The 16,816-nt window shown below is 40.7% G+C and overlaps 1 protein-coding gene across 1 annotated transcript; it reads right to left on the reverse strand.

The window, feature by feature from the left end:
- Positions 1–438: 438 nt before the first annotated feature.
- LOC148862953 (uncharacterized) lies at positions 439–14,276 on the reverse strand. The gene is made up of 9 exons (XM_088974832.1): positions 14,177–14,276; positions 11,636–11,779; positions 11,425–11,523; positions 10,571–10,683; positions 9,424–9,473; positions 9,310–9,334; positions 1,148–1,282; positions 699–771; positions 439–622 (listed from the first exon to the last, which is right to left on the reverse strand). The coding sequence occupies exons 1-9, from the start codon at positions 14,274–14,276 to the stop codon at positions 606–608; spliced, it is 756 nt and encodes a 251-aa protein (XP_088830958.1). The 3' UTR covers positions 439–605.
- Positions 14,277–16,816: the final 2,540 nt, after the last annotated feature.

A 16,816-nucleotide genomic window follows, 5' to 3' on the forward strand; every position in this document is an offset into this window, starting at 1 on the left:
AAACTATAACTATATTCCAAACAAAATAGTAAAATTATGACAATTAGGAATGCCACCTAAAAGCAACACCTATTTTATTCAATTATTCATACATCACATGAAAATTATATAATAACTTCTACCAAATACTTATTTTATTGTAATAATTTAATACATGCCATATAATTTGAATACATCCATTGTTTAAAATGTGTATTACAAATATCAAATTTCCCTCAATACATTTTAAAGTCTACATGACTTGCAAAAAAATAGTGAAATTTTAAATATAAAAGAATTATCCATTGTTCCTTGCATCTTTAACCTACAAAGAATAACAAATATATATATATATATATATATATATATATATATATATATATATATATATATATATGTTTACTTTGATGATCTAATTAAATATGCAATATACAATGAAAAAATGTGAAGAAAGATAGGTAACAAAATCCACTAGTATTTTGTTTAATGCAAGATAAATTTTGAAATTCTAATCAACATGTAAAAAATGTCTTATAAGTGCCAATTTGTCTTACTACATATAATAAACCATAATAAAAATTAAAAATATTGATCTCAATCTCTTCATCCATGTATGTTGTTACTCCTTACATATGCATCCAACCTGAAAAGCAAAATAAAATAAAAATTAATATTTTTGCATTAATATATATGAAAATTTCAAATGCAAGGAGAACTACCCAAGACAGAAGGCAGATTTTCCTCTGTGATTTTCTCATTTTCTTCAGCAGTATATGGCTCCTTCAAAAATTCCTGCAAGGCAGAAGGAAAACATAAGCTGATTGATGATAATATAAAATAAAAATTATCTACAAATAACAAGAGCAAAACTATGAGAAAAATTTGTCCCTTTGCTTCTTAGAAATGGATCAAACTTTGTCAAACTCAAATGATATAGAGGTAGAGCATGGAAAAATGTATAAATAATATAAGATCAAATCTAAAGCAGAAAAATAAAAAAGTAAAAAAAAAAAAAACTTATTAAAGTGATAACAACTGTAAGATCCCAGTAGAAAGTAAATTATAGAACTTACAATTTTTTAAGCAAGGTTAAACAGCTAACATAAGGTACCAAAAAAATTGAAGTATATAAGCTAGGCAAGAAAATATGAGGAAAAAAATGTCATACCTTGACATCAAGAACAGGCTCTGAAGAACCACAACTGCTAGAAAATGACACACATAATCCTTCAACATGGGAAAGAGTTTTCACTTCAGAGATAGCTTCTTGTGGCATCATCCCAAGCTTTATACCAAGGACAACCTGCAGATGTTTCTTAGAATCTCAGTATCTTACCCAAGGTTCAAAGTATTGATACGTATTGTAGTGCATCATACAATATGTATTGGTTTAAAGGGTCACTGACATGTGAAATACTAATATTTAAGTTTTATTAATAGGTTTAAATAATAATAAATATAAGAGTATCCAGATAAAAAGACTAAAGTTTGATGTCCTTAACTAAGCATTCCCCCCAAATAGCCAAGCCTTCAGTTCAAAAGATCTTTGAAAACTGCATGTGGGAGTACAAAAAGTAATGAAAAGCCCCATATTTCACAACTTGTCCATACGTAACCTCAACCAGACCAAAAGGTATCCTGATAAAAAATTTGAAGAACAAAAAGCCTCCTATCATTGATTGTCTCATTTTCACTTTGAATCCTAGATCCTTCAGGTTGTTGCTCAATTTTTTTATTGAATTGGGGTCATATAAAAGAATTGTTTAAATTAAGGTCTCTTCAAACTACAATAAGGATCAGGTTGAGTACTGTCCATTATGAAAGAAATGCCATTAAGAAAAAAGAATGAGAGACAGAAAGAGTAAAGAAAATGACACTTTGTTGTGGATGCATTCGTGGGGAGGACGTACTGCCGCCGCCGGAAGCAACAGTAAGGAGGGGCCCACATGGCGGCAGTTTATCTTATCAGCTCCACCAGCTTATCTTATCTTATCCTTAGTAGCCTCTCTTATCTTACTTTATCTATTAGAAGAATAGTTGGAGTATGTTTATCTATTAGAAGTAGGAGTTTGATTGATCTTAGAGTTTGATTTATCCTAGCCTTATCTGTAAGTAGTCAAATCCTACAAGGAGTCCTACAGGGGGCTCTCACCTCTTGTAATCTCCTATTTAAGGAGCTGTGAATTGAGAATAAAGGCATTCAGTTTTCAGTCAAGAAAAGAGTTGAGGAGAGTTAGGGTGATCTCTTGGACAAATCACCCTTAGGTCGCCGCGATAGGGTCTACACGCAAAGGGAGGGGCAAGGGGAAGCTAGAGGTTCTCCCTATGGACCGACCCGTGACGAGATCCTACGCCCGGGCCCATAACATTTTGGTATCAGAGCCAAATGTCATGGGCGATATGGAGCAACTATCATCCAGGGTCCACGAATTGGAACACCGACTCGCGGAGAACCACGTGGAAGTGAGAGAAGTCAAGGAAGATGTTCGAGAGCTTCGTTGCCTACTTGAGTCGCATTTCTCCACCAGGGAGAGGAGCCCTGAAGAGGCGACCACCACCAGCAGCCACCGACCAGAATTGGCGGAGGCATCCGGCGAACGATAGATCGCCACCCCAACAGCCGCAGTCATACCCAAGTATAGTAAGCTGGAGTTTCCTTCATACAGCGGCAGCGGCGACCCACTAGGATGGTTGTACTGCTGTGAGCAATTCTTTCGCAATCAGTGCACGGAGGAAAGGGATAAGGTAAGTCTGGCCGCGTTTCATCTGATAGAAGAAGCACAACTCTGGTTCTACCGGGTAGAGCAGGAGGAACCAGGACTCAGCTGGGACCAATTCAAGTCCTACTGCCTCCTTCGGTTCGGGCCCCCATTGACGAGCAACCCACTAGGAGAATTAATTAACCTCAAGCAAACAGGGATTGTAGCCGAGTACCAACGCCAATTTCAGACCCTTCTCGCCAGAGCCACCTCAGTACGCCCAGATCAGCAGGTGGATATGTTCACCGCTGGATTAGCCGAGCCCTTGAGAGTCGATGTGGAAATGCAGAGCCCTCCCAACCTGGTCACTGCCATGAACCTAGCCCGTGCTTTCGAGCGCAAGCTACAGATCAACCAAGGATCTTTCAGCATGGGGCGTTCAGCGACATCATGGACAAATCCAAAGTCAATTGGGGGGCCCCTCTTTGGCAGCCGGCAGGGAACAAAAGCTTCACATAGGTAGCACTTCCAGATCGGCACCTAGCATAGGAAGCAACATGACGGAACCTCCCATCAAACGCTTATCTAGAGCTGAGATGGCAGAGCGCTGGGCAAGAGGGCAATGCTTCAACTGCGATGAGCTGTATTCAGCCGGGCACCGATGCAAGTGGCTATTCTGCCTCCTGGTCGACGAACTAGAGGAGGAACCCACAACACTAGAGCCCGATATCTCCCTCCATGCCATCATCGGGATAAAGACCTCTCAAACCATGCAGCTACGGGCACAGGTGGCAAGGAAACCGGTACGTATTCTTGTAGACTCGGAAAGCACACACAATTTTGTCAGCGAGCAAGCGGCACTTCAACTGAAACTACCGGTAGAAAGCAAGCCGCAACTACAGGTAGCTGTCGCAAATGGAGAGAGAGTTCATAGCCCTGGAATCTGTAGGAACATCCAAATACAGGTCGAATCTGAACCCTTCTCTTTTGATTTATTTGTGCTGCCCCTGGACGAGTTTGATATAGTGCTTGGAGTTAAGTGGCTCATTACTCTAGGCCCTATCCTATGGGACTTCAGTGCCCTAACCATGTCATTCCACCTGAATGCAAAACAAGTCACCTGGCAGGGAACCAGAGTAAAGGCAAAAAGACCGCAAGTGCATACACTCCATGGCGAAACCATGCACGCCGCAGATATGGAGAGACTTCTCACCAACTTCCCAAACGTTTTTCAAGAACCCAAGGGACTCCCACCTACCCAATCGTGTGACCATCGGAATCCTTTAATACCAGGTTCAGAACCCGTCGTCGTCCAGCCATACCGCTACCCGCATTTGCAAAAAGATGAGATAGAGAAACAATGTGCAGAGATGTTGAAACAAGGGATCATCCGCCCCAGCCACGCCCCCTTCTCCTCGCCGGTTTTATTGGTACCAGAGCAAGACAACACCTGGAGGTTTTGTGTGGATTACAGAGAACTCAACAACAGAACCGTCAAGGACAAATTCCCGATTCCCGTGGTAGACGAACTACTGGATGAACTCCACGGGTCTCAGTACTTCTCGAAGCTAGATCTCAGATCAGGGTACTTTCAGGTCTGGATGGCCCCCGAGGATGTAGAAAAAACAGCCTTCCGGACGCATCATGGTCACTTCGAATTTCTAGTCATGTCATTCAGTCTCACCAATGCCCCATCCACATTCCAGTCATTGATGAACGAGGTATTTCGGCCCCACCTTCGCAGATTCGTCCTAGTGTTCTTTGACAACATCATGGTTTATAGTAAATCATGGGTTGAGCACGTTCATCACCTACGGACTGTTCTGGAACTACTGCGCCAACACAAACTCTTCCTAAAGCGGCCCAAATGTTCCTTTGGAGAACGCCAGGTCCTTTATCTGGGACATGTAATCAACGGACAAGGTGTCTCAGTAGATGGTTCCAAAATCCAAGCAATTCAGGATTGGCCCAAAACCTCAGTCCACCAAAGCTTTCCGCGGGTTCCTAGGACTGACCAGGTATTACTGCAAGTTTGTGCAAAATTATGGACTCTTAGCTGTCCCATTAACCAAGATGCTAAAGAAGAACGCGTTCCAGTGGGATGAGGCAGCTAACGCCGCCTTCGCAAGCTTAAGGGATGCACTCTCCTCCACCCCCGTGCTGCAGTTACCAACTTTGACCAAGAATTTACAGTGGAATGCGATGCTTCCAGTATAGGTATTGGAGCAGTACTACAACAGCAAGGACACCCCATAGCCTTCTTTAGCCGCAAACTAGCTGACCAGCATCTAAAGCTACCGGCCTACGAGCGCGAGTTGATTGGACTAGCCAAGGCCGTGCAACACTGGAAGCCATACTTGTGGGGGAGACCCTTCATCGTCAAGACAGATCACTACAACCTCAAGTATCTACTGGAGCAGCGGCTTACCACTCCACCCCAACAACACTGGGCGAGCAAACTGCTCGGGTTTGATTTCCGGGTAGACTACAAGGTAGGGACCTTAAATCGGAATGCAGATGCCCTGTCTAGGCGAGACGAAGATGCTATGCTCCTTTGTGCAATCTCTCAGCCTCACGTCACCCTATTGGAAAGCATTAGAAGCATGCTACCCCAATCACCGGAATGGAGGGACCTTGTTTAGAAAATACAATCCGAAACGACCAACCCGAACTGGTCCATTCACGACGGGCTAGTACTATACAAGGGACGGGAATATCTCCCAGCCGACTGCTCCTTAATCCCCGCCGTTATCTCCAGCATTCAAAACTCCACACATGAAGGTGTTCAGAAGACATTGCACCGCGTCCACACCGATTTCCATTGGCATGGTATGAGGGCTTCGATTTAGAACTTCATCCAGAATTGTTCTATGTGCCAACAACAAAAATGGGAAAACTTACACAAGGCAAGCCTTCTCCAGCCTCTTTCACTTCCAACACAGATCTGGGCTGATATCTCCATGGATTTCATTGAGGGCCTACCCAAGATAGGCGGGAAATCGGTTTTATTCGTGGTGGCGGATCGCTTTTCCAAGTATGCTCATTTCATTCCCTTGTCCCACCCATATAGCGCGGTTTCGGTTGCCCACGTCTTCTTCACACATATTTTCCGTTTGCATGGGCTACCCAAATCCATCGTCAGTGACAGGGACCCGATTTTTACTAGCACCTTCTGGAAGGAGCTATTTCGGTTGCAGGGAACAACCCTAGCATTTTCCTCCGCCTACCACCCGCAGACAGACGGGCAAACAAAGGTGGTAAACCGTACCATAGAGATGTACCTCCGTTGTTTTGTGGGTGATTAGCCACGACGTTGGGTGGATTGCCTTCCATGGGCCGAATACTGCTACAACACGGCCTATCACTCTTCTCTTGGCATGACTCCATTCCGCCTATTGTCCCACAAACCTGGTTCAACGCGGTTGGAAGAAATCTATCGTGGTCTACAAGATCGCGATGCCCTCCTAGCCGAAGTCTCTCTCCGCTTACAGTAGGCTCAAACACGCATGAAGAATGCCTACGATCAGCGCCACCGAGAATTAACTTTCGAACCTGGACAGTTCGTGTGGTTGAAACTCCAACCCTATCGACAACACTCTCTCAAAGGCAAATCTTCCCCTAAACTGGCTCCCAAATTTTACGGGCCCTTCAAGGTTTTACGGCGGATTGGGAAAGTTGCATATTATCTCGAGCTACCAGAGCACAACAAACTACATGATACCTTCCATGTATCCTTGCTCAAGCCATTTACAGGTACTCCTCCTGATGAGGTACCTCCCCTACCACCCTTAAGGGACGGCAAACCCATTCTCCAGCCTCGGGCTCTTGTTCGATCATGCGTCAATCGGGGTACTCTCGAAGTCCTAGTGGAGTGGGGCGACCTACCATCAGCTGATGCCACCTGGATCCCCTGGACTGTTCTTCAAGACGCCTATCCAGATCTCGAGCTTGGGGACAAGCTCGTTGCCTAGGAGGGGTGTAATGTTGTGGATGCATTCGTGGAAAGGACGTACCGCCGCCGGAAGCAGCAGTAAGGAGGGGCCCACATGGCGGCAATTTATCTTATCAGCTCCACCAGCTTATCTTATCTTATCCTTAGTAGCCTCTCTTATCTTACTTTATCTATTAGAAGAATAGTTGGAGTATGTTTATCTATTAGAAATAGAAGTTTGATTGATCTTAGAGTTTGATTTATCCTAGCCTTATCTGTAAGTGGTCAAATCCTACAAGGAGTCCTCCTACAGGGGGGCTCTCACCTCTTGTAATCTCCTATTAAAGGAGCTGCGAATTGAGAATAAAGGCATTTAGTTTTCAGTCAAGAAAAGAGTTGAGGAGAGTTAGGGTGATCTCTTGGACAAATCACCCTTAGGTCACCACGATAGGGTCTACATGCAAAGGAAGGGGCAATGGGAAGCTAAAGGTTCTCCCCGTGGACCGGCCCGTGACGAGATCCTACGCCCGGGCCCATAACACACTTATAGTGGACTCTCTCTTAAGCAAGTAATTTCCCTCCAGCAGTTTCTCAAGAATTTTCTATTGCTTCAGCTAGTAAGCCCACATTTATTTCCTGACATGAGTGCCATCCTTTGATTATGCTCACCCCAAGGTGGTAGGGGAGACCAATCACACGGCTGAAAAACTTGCCTTTTTTTGCAACCCATCCTTTGATTATGCCATCTTTTATCCTGTTAATTTCTCTATAGAACCCACATGCCTCGGTTTCAAGAACATCAGTGCCTTTACATATTAAATGCTGTAATTGTTATCTTTTGTTGGTATAAATCTGGTCCTCCAGGTCTGATGTCTATTTAACCCAGAAAAAATACATAAGTTAACAGTCACTCACCATTAAATAGTAATTCAATGAACAACCAAAAGAAAGTGTCATCATATTTAAAGAAGAGACTGGAACCCAACTAAAAGCCAAGAATGTTACCACTGAGAAAAATAAAATTCACCTATCATCTACCAAAAAAAAAAGGAGAAAGGAGATGAAAAAAGAAAAGAACTCTTCCTTGGTAAAGATTCACATAAAAATTGCTCAGCCATTAGGCAACAACATTTATCTTAGTTGTTCCTTTAATCATACAGATCAAGGCTCCAATGATTGTTAATATAAGAAAAAAGGCGCACACAGAAATGGAGAGTAGGAAAAAAAGGGAAGGAGACCCTTTAACCATACCACAGACAAAGCTCCTTTAACCATACCACGTACGTCCCTAGGAGCCAGTACTTTGCATATCTCCACCAGCTTCTCCCAAGCCTCCGCCATCAAACCTTTCTCCACAGCTGTGGGACTCCTCCCGCCTCTCATCTTCCCCAATGCTGGCAGAACCAGAACAATCTCCGCAACCCTCTTCATGTCTCCATCCAAATCCTCTCTCTTCTTCTTCCGCAACTGATCATCAGAATCTCCATCTCTGACTTCCATCGGCCTCTTCTCGCCAATGGAAGCTGACAGGGCCTCCAGCCTCACTCCCCAGGATCCATCTCCAAAGACGGCGAGAGAAATAGAGAGAATATGAAATTGAAATATTCAGTATTTTCGTATTCGGAGAGAGGGTACAAAGGCGCGCGCAGGACTTCAAATTTTTTTTTCAGTCTTTTATGGGTCATTGATATTTGCGAAGAGGGTAGCAAAATGCACTCAAGGCTCAATAGTTTATAACTATGCAAACTGTCATTAGTCCAATTGGTCGAATCAGTAAAATTGTCTCCTGGGTGTAGGTGGCTAGGTTGGGGCATCCAGGCTTACCCATATTAAAAATACCTTAATTAATTGATAATAAGTTTTAATAAAATAAAACATTAACTTAAAAAACTTAAATACTAACTAATTATAATATAGATTTCTAAGATTAATGAATAAACTAATAAAATTTAAAACAATACTAAAAATTAAAATTTTCACATAATAAAAAAACTTCTGTAACTAAAAATTAATAATAAAATATAAAGTAACAGAAGGTAGCCACTTCGTTTGGTGTTTTAGTAATTCCCAAACATGAAATTTGGCCAAAAACTACTTCAATGATGCTCCTCAGCCGATTTTGTGAAATTGTGACTAGATATCAGTAGTTCTTGAATTGGATGACCTAGAGGCCATAACTAGGGGTGGGTGGGTTTATTTAGTTAAAATTTGAGCTGCCTGCTGACACCATACATGTTCAGTAATATATAGCAATTAGGTACAAAGCGTATGTGCATCTGCGTTCTCATTATTCGATAATTATATAGATGCATCTCATCTCATTCTGACTCTAACTTCTTTCCCTCTCCCACTTTGCATTCCTTCTTCCTTTCCTCAAAATGATAATGGCAAATCATCCTAGATATCTTCTTCCCTGGTCAAACAGTCCAAGCATCTTGGCTGGCCCAGGTTTTAAAATGTTCACAAAAATCTAATACTTTTTTTTGGTCTTAAATGCAAATGATCTAAAGTAAGTTTGTATAAATGTTTTTGAAAAGGCTGATTAAATCAAGAAGGGTTGGATGGTAAAGAACTTATATGCTCTTCCGTTATCCCATGTTCTCAAGTAAGTGTATGGTCTACAAAGAAAAAATCCAGGAGAAGGTATATCTACCTTTCCCTCATTGGAACACATGGACAATTCCAAAACCCTTGCCCTACCTCCGCAGCCTTGTCATCATAATGCCTACAACACAAATAGTTGATTGAACATAGAAGCTATTTTCAATAGACAGGGAAAAGTTCTGCTCAAGCAGGGTCAGTCAGAATGTTTACCTACAAGGGCAAAGTGGGGCACCTAGTGAATCTTTATGATCTGCCAATCCCTGTTAAAATTCCAAAATAAATTGCTTTAATAAATAAAAGTACTCAATTAATCGATTACACCTTTAATGAATACAGAGCAAAAAACAATATTGAATATGAATTTCCAAATACAGTTTGTGGGTTTTGAATACTACATAGAATCACTTTCAGAATGGAATCTATTTGATTTTAATCCTAGTTGAGACTGATAACAAAAATCTAACTCGTTAAATAGTAAAAGTTGCAACTAATTCCTTTTTCATTATTCAGCTGACTAGGCCGTGTATAAAATCAACTAGAACTATAACTAATCACTAATCAGATTGTTCAAGAATATCCCCAGTGGTACAGCTTTTACAAATATGCCATCTTTAATATATGCAATACAGAAGCTAATTTTGTCAATTAGAAAGACCAAATACCTCCCAAGTACATATTGATTAAAAAAGAATAAAAGAGCTCCCAAGTAATTAATATCACGGTCGCTAGAGAAAACTTCTGAATCATCGAATGAACTTAATTTACTGAAAAAAGAACAGTTCTGCACCAAAAATCAGCGCAAAGTTATCTCAAACAACGAAAAGAGTTTAGATTTAAAGAGAAGCTCACAGTATCACTAGCAAATTTCAATAATCTAAAGCCCTTTTTCCTTTTTGAATTCTTGTATTCATGACCAGTCAATTCCATCCCAAAGCCCTTTTTCCTTTTTGAATGCTCTACCTCTTTTCACACTAGTTGATAAGGCTTAACTGCTAAACTTTCTTTTGCCAGTAAACTTAGAGGGTGTTTGACAACATGGTTGGTTTTGTTTCGGAAAACAAAAACAACTGCCACATCAGCAAAATTGTATTGTTTTTGTTTTCAAAAACAAAACCAATCATGTTATCGAGCACTCCCTTAGTTTCTAGTGATAACTGATAAGGATAACTGGAATAGACAAATCAAAAGCAATCAGAGTATAAAAATGTAGCTAATAGGGAAGGCACATCATTCTTCTAAAAATAAGCATGAACAAAGAGTTACAGAGACCTTTAAATTCATTTGAGGCATAGCCGACATATTAAAATAATTTGATCTCATCACTCTGAAATGTACCACTGTAAGCACTTCCACAAACCTTGATAACAACAGAAGTGACTCCTTTATCAACACAGAAATATGTTCCTGATTTGCGAGCATACTGCTCTGAGAACTTCCTAATTATTTCTACAGATTTCTCAGAGGGCTCCACTGCAAAAATAAACAAAACATCACGTTGCAACATACATATTTACACAATAACTAAGATTTAATTTCAGATTAAAAAAAGGAAAAGGTTGCAACGTGACAAAAAGCTTAGACAGTCTTCCATGTGTCAATACTATATAAGATCATAACATATTGTTTGATTTACAGAAATTTTACCCACTAGGCTACTTTGACTTGACATATTCTTCCCCCTGAGCTTAAGGTGTAGAGCAAATTTCAGAAATAAGCGACATTTCCTTTTCCAGTTTCAAGGACCATCATATATAGAAGTTTCCCAAGTTTTCTTCATTGAAGGTCCTTTCGATTAATCTTTGGGAAAGATATCAATTTCTTCTCCTTGTTTGTTTAGATAACCCAACAAGGCCATAACCTTTAGCTAAAAAGAGCCTTTGTGTTTCTTCCAAAACACCCATTGTAAATCCTATATCTTCCACCTTAATACTACACAGCGTTCAAAACAAGGAACTATTGCATTTTCTTCCAAACCCGCGTCAATTAATGTGTTTTAGAAAAAAACAGGTGAACTATTGCATTTTTCCTCTAACAACACGTTTTCCTGCTCGACTCGATTGAGAAAAATTGGCGCGGGTGAAGCAATGAGTGGTTCGAACCAATAAAAGAAAAAAAAATCAGAGTAAGTTGAAAAAGATAAGTAAAGCAGAGAAATCCTCGATCGGTTTACATGGCGGAAACGATTTCTTGGTTTTGTGAAGCTCGGCGTACCAGGGCTGTAAAGGGACGCTTGAAGATTCATGGCGACTTCAACCACAACTACCCACTCTGCCTCGTTTCTCTGTGACTCCGATCTCCGGCTCTCCGGGCCTGAAATTAAGAGGGAAAACCAAGAAGATCATTAAGGCCAGGAGTCAGGATTCAGGACACGCGCGCCACTCGTTTTCTGGGCTAGCAACTCGCCCAACGCCCACCGACTTACCCAATGCCGAGCCGTCGGTATCTGCTGCACACTGATTTTGTGTAGAGAGTGCTGTATATTCAATCAGAACCAGACAACCGGACAACAAGTTGTGTGCAACAAATCCAAATTTATTGAGAACCTTCTTTAAATTCCTCTTAAATTCTAAAAGGTGATCTTACCTCTAAATAATTTTGCATCAAATTAAGAGTTTATTTAGGCAATATTGTCTTTCAACAATTTTGTTATCAAGTATAAAACTCTCACATAACCTCCTTGGAATATATAAAAGGTATAATAGTAATATTCTATAACATATTTTAATAATAATATATGTATTTAATTTATAATAAATATTATTAATATATTGATTATGTAAGTTATGCATAAAATACTATTTAGGCTGAAATTCCAATAGGAAGCACTACATGTGTTATTTGAAAAAAAGAAAAGTATATGATTTCCAACACGATTAGAAGGAATGCCATTTTCCTATAACTATTTTTCAGTTTTTTGGATACATTTACTTGGCATAGCATTTCTCATTTAACATACAGTTTAAATGCCAAAGAAATATGGATAAGATATAAGTAGATGCAAATTTGATTTATTTGTATCAAATTGGAATTGGAGTTGGATCTTATGCAATGGATTTATGTTGAATTTGAATCAAATTTGAATTGATATTGTATATTGAATAGTATAAATAAACTAAGCTAAAAATAATCAAAATATTATAAAGTATTAATACAATGAACCAAAAATTACTTCAATTTTATATTTTATGAACAAAGTTAACTGAAAATCACTTTGTATGATTTTTTTTTTTTTGTAAGCAAAGAGATCCATTGCAGAGAAAGAAAGCTAAGGATACAAAAGAAAACCCCTCATGTTGAGATATGAGCTGTCTCGGGGGGAGGGGTCTAGGGGTTAGAATGTAAGATCTATTTACATTGGCCATTTTTTCTATATCATGGGTTGGGCCTACATCATTCCTATTTACATACATAATTTTAAATTCCACAATAAAAGAGAGAAGGAATTTGATATGCTCAATCAACACTTGTTCATTCCACCTTGTGCTTACTCTAGTTTCCTTGAGTTTTTGCAAGACCTCCTTCACATCGGACAAAATGATAGCATGGTTGATACCCAGCAAGATAAGTCTTCTCAGGCCTCTAATGATTCCCTAGAGTTTAGCTTCGGAGGTGTTAATGGCATTGCATCGTTGTCCTTCTACAAAGCAAACATTGTGTGTGTAAGAGACTATATATAAACTTGTGGAGGCTGAAGTCGTTGTTGGGTTCCAGGATCCATCAACTATCGCTATGGAGTGAGATGTGAGGAGTAGATTGTGGGTAGGTATCCCATTTTGTTCATATTGGAGGTGAGACTAAGACCATTTTTGAACTTCTATATCTGGGACATACAAGTTGGTTTTCCTTATGACTTCTTCGTTTTCGTGATCCTATATAGCCCTCAAGATGGCTAGGAGTCTAGCCAAGAAGAAGTCTGTGAGACTTTTCTTTTTAGGGTTTCTTTTAAGCCACCAAGATAGGAAGTCTGGTGTTCCTGAGAGTGTGAAAGCTTATGGGTTAAAGCCAATTTGCACTAACAACCAGACTACCCTTGTTAGGGGACATTCAAAGAAGAGATGTGTCTGTGTTTTCGATGCAATGCCACTGAGGACACAAGAGGAGTCCCCCAAGTGTCTTAGGAATCAAATCGACTGCTTCGTTTTTACGTTGTCATTAGGACTTTCCATCCAAAGAGTTAACATTGGAGGGGTGCTTTTGTGGTCCACAACTTTGACCACCTGATTTGTTCTCGAGAGGGACCCACGGTTTTAGTATTTGAGAAGCTTTTGTAAGTCGATCAAACCGAATACTCCCCGTCTTTTGATCTTTTCCAAAGAAGCTTGCCATCTTGGCCTTGTGGGGTCAGAGGAATGTTTAGGATTGCTTCAACTGATGGGTCTGTAAAGACATGGTATAATAGTTGGGAGTTCCAAACCCCATGAGAGGTGATAAAGTCTTTAACCCTCCAATTTCTAACATTAGGGTCCTATAGTTGTCGGGGTTGGGGTTTATTGGAGGGAAGACTTGGGATCCAAGGATCATTATGAGAGTTTATGCGAGTTCCATCCCCCACTTTCCCACAAAGATGGGGGTGAGACTATTATGGATACTTAGGATGTTCCACCACTAGTAAGAGTGAGATCTCCCTAGTTTGACTTCAAAGATGGACTTGTTCTGTAGGTATCTTGCTTGAATTTGTTCCTTCCATAGGTTTCGCTCTCCTGTTAGCAGTCGCCAGAATTGTTTTGCAAAAAGAGCCTTGTTCATTGGTTTTGTTTTCTTGAGGCCCAACCCCACTCAGATTTGGGTTTGCAAATCCTGTTCCAAGGGATATTGTGGCCCCCTTGTTTGCTTGTTTCACCTTGCCACCAGAAATTTCATTGGAGTTGGTCCAGTCTCTTCAGAGTCTTCTTTGGGAATAATAAGGTGGACATTTAGTAGACGGGTATATTCTGGGTAATTGCTTTTAGCATGGTAGTTCTACCTGCTTGAGAGGGCACTTTAGCTTTCCAAGTGCCCAGTTGGCTTTGTGCTTTTGTAAGGATTTCTGCATGAGAGCCAGTACTTCCTCTTGCTTCATCCATCTAAGCACCCAAGTACTTCATTCTGGGTTGCATTAATTTCGTGCCTACTAGATGGTCCATGAGCCTTTGATGAGTTCTGTGCGTGTTCCTGCTAAAAACAATGCCTAACTTGTTGAGTTTATTTATTGGCCAACTATTTGCTCAAATTGGAGAAAGGCTGATTTGACAGCAAGGAGGGATTCTGGAGTAGCTTTACTGACAATGAGGCAATCATCAACAAACAGGAGATGGGAAAGGGGTTCTGAATGCCTGGTTAACTTTATGCCCTGCAACCTGCCTTCTGCAACCTCATTCTCCATAAGTTTTGTTAGCACCTGCATACCAATTATGAATAGATAGGGTGATAGGGGGTCGGGTCCCCCTACTAGAGTCCCCTGTTAGTATGAAATAATTCAAGAGGACTCTCATTTAGTTTTATTGAGAAGGTGATAGTGGTGATGCACTAATTGACAAGGTTGCACCATTTCTCTGGGAACCCCAGCTTTCTCAGGGATTGAATGAGGAATTCCTACCCCATTCTATCAAAGGCTTTGGCCATATCAATTTTTATCATTTCCCATATGGTTTTTCCCTTCTAGTGCTTGATTTTGTGGGTTATCTTCTTGGCTAGGATTACATTGTCAGCAATGTTTCTGCCTTTGATGAAAGCTACCTGGTTTGGAGTAATTATCTTGGGAAGAAGAGGTTTGAGCCTGTTAGCCATTACTTTTGATAGCACTATGTAGACCACATTGCAAAGACAAATTGGACGGTATTGATATACTAATTCTGCCCCTACTTTTTTTGGTATGAAGACTAGGTGGGTATGGTTTAGCTCTCTAAATAGGTGTTAGATGTGAAAGAAGTTTACAATGAGTTGTGTTAGGTCTCTTGCTAGTATATGCCAATACTTTTGGAAGAAGAAGGGAGTGAAACCATCGGGCCCGAACGCCTTGTGAGGGTTCATTTGAAAGAGAGCCATTCTTCCCTCTTCTTTTGTTGGTGTGTGGATAAGTTGATCTCCCTTTGATGCTTAGATGACCGGTTGGATCAGCTCGTCCAAAGAGTTTGGGTTGAAATCCTTAGACTGTCCACTTATTTTGAGGATATGCTCTTGGAAAGCCTTCCCTATCTGTTCTCTCCCAGAGATCCATGACTAGGGACCTAATTTTATCCATTCGATGTTATTCCATCTTCTCCTATGTTTTGTTTGGAGATGGAAGTATTGGGTGTTTCTGTCTCCTTCTTTGAGCCATAGCTCTCTTAATTTCAGTCTCCATAGTTCCTCCTCATAGGCTAACCAACAATTGTATTGACTTTCCAAACCTCAGAGTTCTTCTTGTAAGGTGCCAGATTGGTCTTGCTGCAAGAGGAGGATCTGTCCTTCTAAGTTCCTCACCTTTTGGGAGATGTCACCAAAAGTTATTTAGTTCTAGGATTTTAGCTCGCTTTTGATGAACTTTAGTCTTTTTATAATTTTGAAAGCTGTAGAGCTAGTGGGTTGTTTGTTCCAATTTATGACTATGATTTCTTTGCAACCTGCATAATCTGCCCACGTAGGGAGAAAATGGAAGGTTTTTTTCCCAAGCATACAGGTGGGTAGGGTGTCAAAGAGGATGAGATTATGATCTGAGTTAATAGCTAGGAGAACAATAACTTTGGAGTTTGGGAAAATTTCCAACCATTCAGTGTTGGCCAGGGCTCTATTAAGTCTCTCTCTAACTAAGTGCCAACCACTTTGTTTGTTTGTCCAAGTAAAGGGCCTGAGTTGCCTACTTCAACAAGGGAGAAGAGGTCCATTATCCATCTCAGAGGTAATGAGGGTGAGTGAGTGGTGCTAGATCCTCGGTAATCTTGAGGATGAGTGGTGTCATTTAAGTCTCCTATTAACAACCAGGGGTTAGACTGGAGATGGTTTCTTGCTTCGAAGGAATCCTAAAAAAATGGCTCTGTCTCGCCTACTAGGACACCCGTAGAGGAATGTTAGAAACCTGGACTTTCCTTGAGGACCATGGGAGATAGAGAGTTCTATAGGTCTCGGGGAAGAATCTATAACTGCTACATTTAATCCATCATTCCAACAGCAGATGAGGCCCCCGCTCTACCCTTGAGCCTAGACTATCTCGTAATTGAAGAGTTTTGAACGTTTGTAGAGCAATGGCCCCCTTTAGATTCAATTTAGTTTCACAGAGGAAGTAGAAATCCGGGTTATAGGTTTGGAGGAAATTTTTAATGGTGCATTGGGTGTCTCTCCCACCCCCTCCCCGAATGTTCCAAGCAAAGATCCGCATGATATAATTGAATTAGAAAATATTGTGAGTGATGTAGATAAAAAAATACGTGTAATAAAATGTTAAAATGAGAGAGAGGTATGCAATGCATAGGATTTTGAATACCTGAATTATGAGAATAGCTAGTGCCACTAATTGTTGTTCAGTGTTTGGTAGATCCTCCCAGTTTGACCACCAATCAGACATTTCCAGCTTGTCCAAGGATTCCAAGCTTGAGAAAGATTTTGCTCGGTTCAAGGTATAGTTTCTGCTTGAGCCCCTCTTCTAGAT

Source organism: Nelumbo lutea, chromosome 3 (genome assembly GCF_056320005.1).
Source record: "Nelumbo lutea isolate HS-2025 chromosome 3, American lotus-T2T, whole genome shotgun sequence".
Taxonomy (NCBI): Eukaryota; Viridiplantae; Streptophyta; class Magnoliopsida; order Proteales; family Nelumbonaceae; genus Nelumbo; species Nelumbo lutea.